Source organism: Alosa alosa, chromosome 8 (assembly GCF_017589495.1).
Source record: "Alosa alosa isolate M-15738 ecotype Scorff River chromosome 8, AALO_Geno_1.1, whole genome shotgun sequence".
NCBI classification, from domain to species: domain Eukaryota; kingdom Metazoa; phylum Chordata; class Actinopteri; order Clupeiformes; family Clupeidae; genus Alosa; species Alosa alosa.
The window spans coordinates 25,318,190-25,324,701 of record NC_063196.1 but is presented as its reverse complement, the minus strand read 5'-3'; the positions used below and the strand labels follow the sequence as shown (position 1 = coordinate 25,324,701).

Sequence of the window (6,512 nt, the reverse complement as noted above, 5' to 3'; positions counted from 1 at the left end):
CCAGGACCTTGGCAAGTCGCATTGCTGTCTGCACCCACTCTACTTTGGGACATAGTGTGTGATTAAAAAAACGAAACAAAACAAACAGTGGATTTAGGAGCAAGTGGCTGAGGGAAAACTGATAAACGGACTGACGAAAGCTGATACCCGAAGTGGAGAAAGTCAACAGCCTTATCTCTAAGGAGAAACCCATCTACCTCACACAAGGCACTGAGGGTGACTTGTCTGATACCGAGCCTTCTGCGGGGACAGAGACATCGGGGAATCCAGAGAGGGACGAGTGAGATCCATACAAGCCCAGCAGATCAAACCCCCTCAAACAGGCAGGGGACTTGCAGGTCCGGGAGGGACAGACTTTGGTCCTACATATCTACTAGACTCACAAGGTCCACTCAGGTAAGCCTTGAACTATGCAAACGGATAAGGAGAAAGTACATAGAGTGTAGGGATTACAGGGTAGGATACTGTAGGCCACAGGGGTGTAACACAACAAGGGATTACATTAATTGTATAACTCAGTGCCAGCAATGTGGCATGTGTTTCATTCAGATTCACCTTTGTCTTGCTGAGGTAACATTTTCGTATCCCCCACACTCCCAGTGCAGTGTTTCAAAAACAGCCCTCCATTTGAGACACATTTTGTACCTATGGCTGGTTATTTCATCTGAGGGAGAATCCACAAAACATTTTCCCACATAGCTGAAGTTTGTCACACCATTCCCTTACGTGAAACGAAAGGAATGTTGCTGCTTCAAGGTAATGGCATGTAGGGGACATAGCTCATGCAGGAGACATCCATACTGTATGCCAGTTAGTGTGCTTTTTAACTCTGTCTTTGTAAAAGCACAAACGTTCATCCTTACACATTTAGGGCTGTAGAATTTAATTGGGCTCTATTTGTATTTAATCTGCAAAGTTTAGGTGATTTATTGAGATGTAAACAAAATGCTGGCAGGTGCTTTGGGCAGTTCACTGGTCAAGAATGATAATGGCTGCTGTTTTAATGTGCTGTTGGGTTTTAAAGATGTATGCCCTTAGAAAAAAAAAAAATAGGCCACATTCCTAGGCTTCGACATAATTCTGAAGGCTTGGCTGCCTCAGGTGCTTTTTGGTTTGGCAGAACACACACACACACACACACACACATACACTGGAGGAATAAGATAGCTTTACTGTCATTTCTAAACTCAATTGTTCATTTCCCCCAGACAGTTGTACTTTAGCCTTAACCATGAGAGTGGGAGAAGATTTCTAACCTTTTTATCTCCGAAATAAGATGACACAGCGAAACTAGTGCCAGTAGAAACACGTTCTGATTGCCACATAATATGCTATGCTATCCTCATGACCTGATTTGAAAAGAGATAAGAGTTGTTCCTCTGAAAAGAGGTGCAGATGTAACCTTTATACATTGGTCCCCTCTGCATCGCACATTAGACCACAGAAGAGTTTAAACCACTAAAGTCTTCCCTGCACGTCAGCTTGACCACCTTAAGCACCATGTTGCTTCATAATATCTATTTTATGCTCACAATCTGGAGATACGAAAACAGGACGTAAGGAGTAGTTGAGAATGTGGTCCTTAAGCATGTTGTTGACATAACTTTTAATCTGTCCCACACACCGGATCTTGCTAAAGACCTGAGTGTGCATTAGATCAACAGCCATACAGTAGTCATGCCTGGTGATTGGAAAGTAATCACAGGGAGCAAAGGAAATGTCTGAGAACCTGATGGTGACTAAAGTCTCCTTACTATTTCCCCACAGCCTAGTAATGTTACTGAATACAGTCACTGTATTCATTGCATATCAAGCTGGCCGAACTGGATTTGGCCTGGTTGATTACCACATAATATCTACTCTGTATTGATAATCAGATGATTTTAAAACTGTCTTTTTTATCATGCTTGAAGCTTTTACCCGAAACAACTCACAGAGACCAATTACAGGCACAGTCACCCCTGGGGCAACTGGGGTAAAATGCCTTGCTCAGGGGCACAATGGTGGCAACTACGAATCAAACCAACGACTTTCTGGCTTCCACTTTGGAGCCAAGTGCCTTAGCCTTCCTTAACCACTATACCATCACCACTTTGAAATGAGACGAGGTCCTAACACATTGTACTCTTTCTTGTCTCTCACACCAGATGCCTCTAAAGAACTCGCTCTACTTCAAGTCGACGACCCTGCGGTGGTCACGCAAGCAGAAGCCGAAGGCCATGCTCTCCAGCAGCATGATCAGCCAGCCACTGGGCGACTTCCGCCACCTCTCCCACATCGGCCTCGACGAGTCCTTCGGCGACGTGCCCGTCTTCCAGCGCAGCGGCAGCCTGGTGCTGCACGGCTCCCGCAGCGACCAGAACCTGTACCTGGTGGGCCCACCGCCTCCCAAGCCGCCCCGGCTCCTTACCCCAGAGGAGGCTGCCGCTCAGGCCCGCAGCAGGGCCGCCAGCCCCACGCACAAGAAGAGCCACTCGCTGCCCCTGCTGGACGAAGTCCAGGTGGTGCACCTGCCCTGCAGCGATGAAGCGGACGGCGAAGTGGACGGGCTAGTCGGACTGACCACCAAACTGCCCCCTAAGGCCCAATGGTCCGGTCTGAGTCCTGCGGGGGCAGATGACCTGCCCCTGTCACTCAACCTGGACCTTGGGCCCTCCATACTGGACGATGTCCTAAAGGTGATGGACAGCCAGTGAGAATCTGCTGAACAGCCATTACATTGGTGGACTGCTGTACATAGACGTTATGACAAACAAAATGCCCTTTGGCACTATGAACTATGGGGTGGTGGTAGTGTAGTGGTTAAGGAGCTGGGCTAGCGTGCAGTAGCCTGAAAGTTGTCGGTTCAATTCCCGGCTTCCACCGCTGTGCCCTTGAGCAAGGCACTTAACCCCAAGTTGCTCCGGGGACAATGTGATCCCTTGTAATAGCTGACATATGTAAGTCACTTTGGTCAAGAAGTGTCTGCTAAATGTAATGTAATGTAATGTAAATGTAAAATGAACTGTACTGACGTATTTGATAAGGAAGAGACTGCGTTGATCACTTAAACAGGGTGTGGGGAGATGAAGGAAGTCTGTTGTTCTGCTTATGATTACCCACTTCGCAGCAATTTGTAAATGGCATCTTCTTGTTTTTTTTTTTTTAAAGTGGAGGATATAGGGGAAATGATACACCGTCATTTACCTTTCACTACCAAGCATTTCTATGGTTTGAAGGAATCACCATAGAAAGATACAACCATTATTGAGTATGCCTTATATTTTCCTCTACATAGAGGATTTTTTTTTTTTTTTTTATTTATTTTTTCAAATTTCCGTGCCCAAATTTCCGTCAATGATTCCGGGACACTGAAAGACCGGGTACCGCGAAACTTGGTGGGCATGTAACCCCACATGGATAGCATGGAACCATCATTTTTCGTTTTGATCTGTAGCCCCCGGCTGGACTGGACCCCGAAGGAGGGTAGGGCAGACACAGTTTTTGTGAATATCTCGAAAACCGTAGGGGTTTAGGAGGACCATTTTTTTTTGTATGTTGATCTCAAGGGGCCATGTCAACCCATTCCATAACCACTCATTTCATGTATAGCGCCACCTAGTTAAACACAAAAAAGTAAAAATGAGGTGTTGTAATTGAAGGTATCTGTGACCTAACATAGTCAAAACTGCACGAAATTGGAAGTGTAGGATCATTATAACACCCTCTGTATGCACGCCAAGTTTTGTGGAATTCCGTTCATGGGGGCCACACAATAAATTAATTTATGTTACTATACACCAACTGGCCTGTAGGTGGCCGGAGACAGTTTTCTGTGAATATCTCGAGAACCGTAGGGCCTAGGAGGTCCACCTTTTTATGTATGTTGGTCTTAAGGGGCATGTCAACCCATCCCATTACCACTTATTTCATGTATGGCGCCACCTATTTAAAAAATTAAAAGCAAAATATTAGGTGTTTTCATCACAATATCTCTGGCTGACAAGGTCAAAACTGCACGAAATTAAAAGTGTAGGATCATTATGACACCCTCCGAATGCATGCCAAGTTTTGTGTACTTTCGTTCACGGGGGGCCTTACAATAAAATAATTTATGTGTACATTTAGTGACGTACACCAACAAGGATTCCCGGGACACTGAAAGACCGGGGTACACAAAACTTGGTGGGCATGTACCCCCACATGCATAGCATGGAACCGTCATTTTTCGTTTTGATCTTTAGCCCCCCCGCTGGACTGGACCCCCCGAAAGGAGGGTAGGGCAGACACAGTTCTCTGTGAATATGTTGAGAGCTGTAGGGCCTAGGATGACCATTTTTTTCCGTATGTTTGCCTCCAGGGGTCATGTTAACCCATTTCATGTGCACACATGTGCACAAACAGATACACACACACACACACACATACATTCACAGTAATCATACGTATGACATACTCACACAGTAGACATATATGCGGCTTGCATGCACAGGCACATACGCAGGCACACACACAAGCACGCACACACACACACACACACACACACACACACACACACACACACACACACACATTCACACACACACACACCCACACACATAACATAAACATAACCCAAACAATCAAGAATTTCTCAGAATTATAAACAGGCAAGATGGAGGTGGGGTTGTATAAAATGAATTTTACATGTGAAATCTATGAACTAATCATGTTTTGGTACTTGTTGTCTAGCAGATACCAGTGAGAATTGAGTGTGGATAATGCAATTTAGTGAGACAGTTAGAATCATATAGGCCTTTCAGCGTGATTTCTTTTTGTGGAAAAAATGTGCTGGACTGGGCGGCGGTCATATTTTGTACCGCTCTGCGGTACATCTAGTTATATGTAAAAACTGAACTGCATAAGATGCAGTTTCAGGCAGTACAATCTTTAGTGTTGAAAAGAGTGCTTGCTTACTTGCCTCAGTAACTTGTCTTGGCAGCCATGAATTAAGTTATTTCTTGTAAAAAGACATTGGCGTCATCTAGTGGCTAAAAGGAAAAATACATATTTACATCAGAATTTATATCCATTGTATTATTTTGACCGCCGCGCAGCGAAGCTATAGGTTGACTATAGGTTTAGTCAGATTTTTTTTTTTTTTTTTCGCATGCCCAAATTTCCGTCAATGATTCCGGGGACACTGAAAGACCGGGGTACACGAAACTTGGTGGGCATGTAACCCCACATGGATAGCATGGAACCATCATTTTTCGTTTTGATCTGTAGCCCCCCCGCTGGACTGGACCCCCGAAAGGAGGGTAGGGCAGACACAGTTTTTTGTGAATATCTCGAAAACCGTAGGGTTTAGGAGGACCATTTTTTTTTGTATGTTGATCTCAAGGGGCCATGTCAACCCATTCCATAACCACTCATTTCATGTATAGCGCCACCTAGTTAAACACAAAAAAGTAAAAATGAGGTGTTGTAATTGAAGGTATCTGTGACCTAACATAGTCAAAACTGCACGAAATTGGAAGTGTAGGATCATTATAACACCCTCTGTATGCACGCCAAGTTTTGTGGAATTCCGTTCATGGGGGGCCACACAATAAATTAATTTATGTTACTATACACCAACTGGCCTGTAGGTGGCCGGAGACAGTTTTCTGTGAATATCTCGAGAACCGTAGGGCCTAGGAGGTCCACCTTTTTTATGTATGTTGGTCTTAAGGGGGCATGTCAACCCATCCCATTACCACTTATTTCATGTATGGCGCCACCTAGTTAAAAATTAAAAAGCAAAAAATTAGGTGTTTTCATCACAATATCTCTGGCTGACAAGGTCAAAACTGCACGAAATTAAAAGTGTAGGATCATTATGACACCCTCCGAATGCATGCCAAGTTTTGTGTACTTTCGTTCACGGGGGGCCTTACAATAAAATAATTTATGTGTACATTTAGTGACGTACACCAACAAGGATTCCCGGGACACTGAAAGACCGGGGTACACAAAACTTGGTGGGCATGTACCCCCACATGCATAGCATGGAACCGTCATTTTTCGTTTTGATCTTTAGCCCCCCCGCTGGACTGGACCCCCCGAAAGGAGGGTAGGGCAGACACAGTTCTCTGTGAATATGTTGAGAGCTGTAGGGCCTAGGATGACCATTTTTTTCCGTATGTTTGCCTCCAGGGGTCATGTTAACCCATTTCATGTGCACACATGTGCACAAACAGATACACACACACACACACACATACATTCACAGTAATCATACGTATGACATACTCACACAGTAGACATATGTACGCTTGCATGCACAGGCACATACGCAGGCACACACACAAGCACGTACACACACACACACACACACACACACACACACACACACACACACACACACATTCACACACACACACACACCCACACACATAACATAAACATAACCCAAACAATCAAGAATTTCTCAGAATTATAAACAGGCAAGATGGAGGTGGGGTTGTATAAAATGAATTTTACATGTGAAATCTATGAACTAATCATGTTTT

General features: G+C 44.6%; 1 protein-coding gene across 1 annotated transcript; it reads left to right on the top strand.

Annotated features, from left to right (window-relative positions):
- Positions 1–3,168, top strand: LOC125299456 (cdc42 effector protein 2-like). Its single transcript, XM_048250734.1, has 2 exons — positions 1–396; positions 2,148–3,168. The coding sequence occupies exon 2, from the start codon at positions 2,148–2,150 to the stop codon at positions 2,694–2,696; it is 549 nt and encodes a 182-aa protein (XP_048106691.1). The 5' UTR covers positions 1–396; the 3' UTR covers positions 2,697–3,168.
- The last annotated feature ends 3,344 nt before the right edge of the window (positions 3,169–6,512 follow it).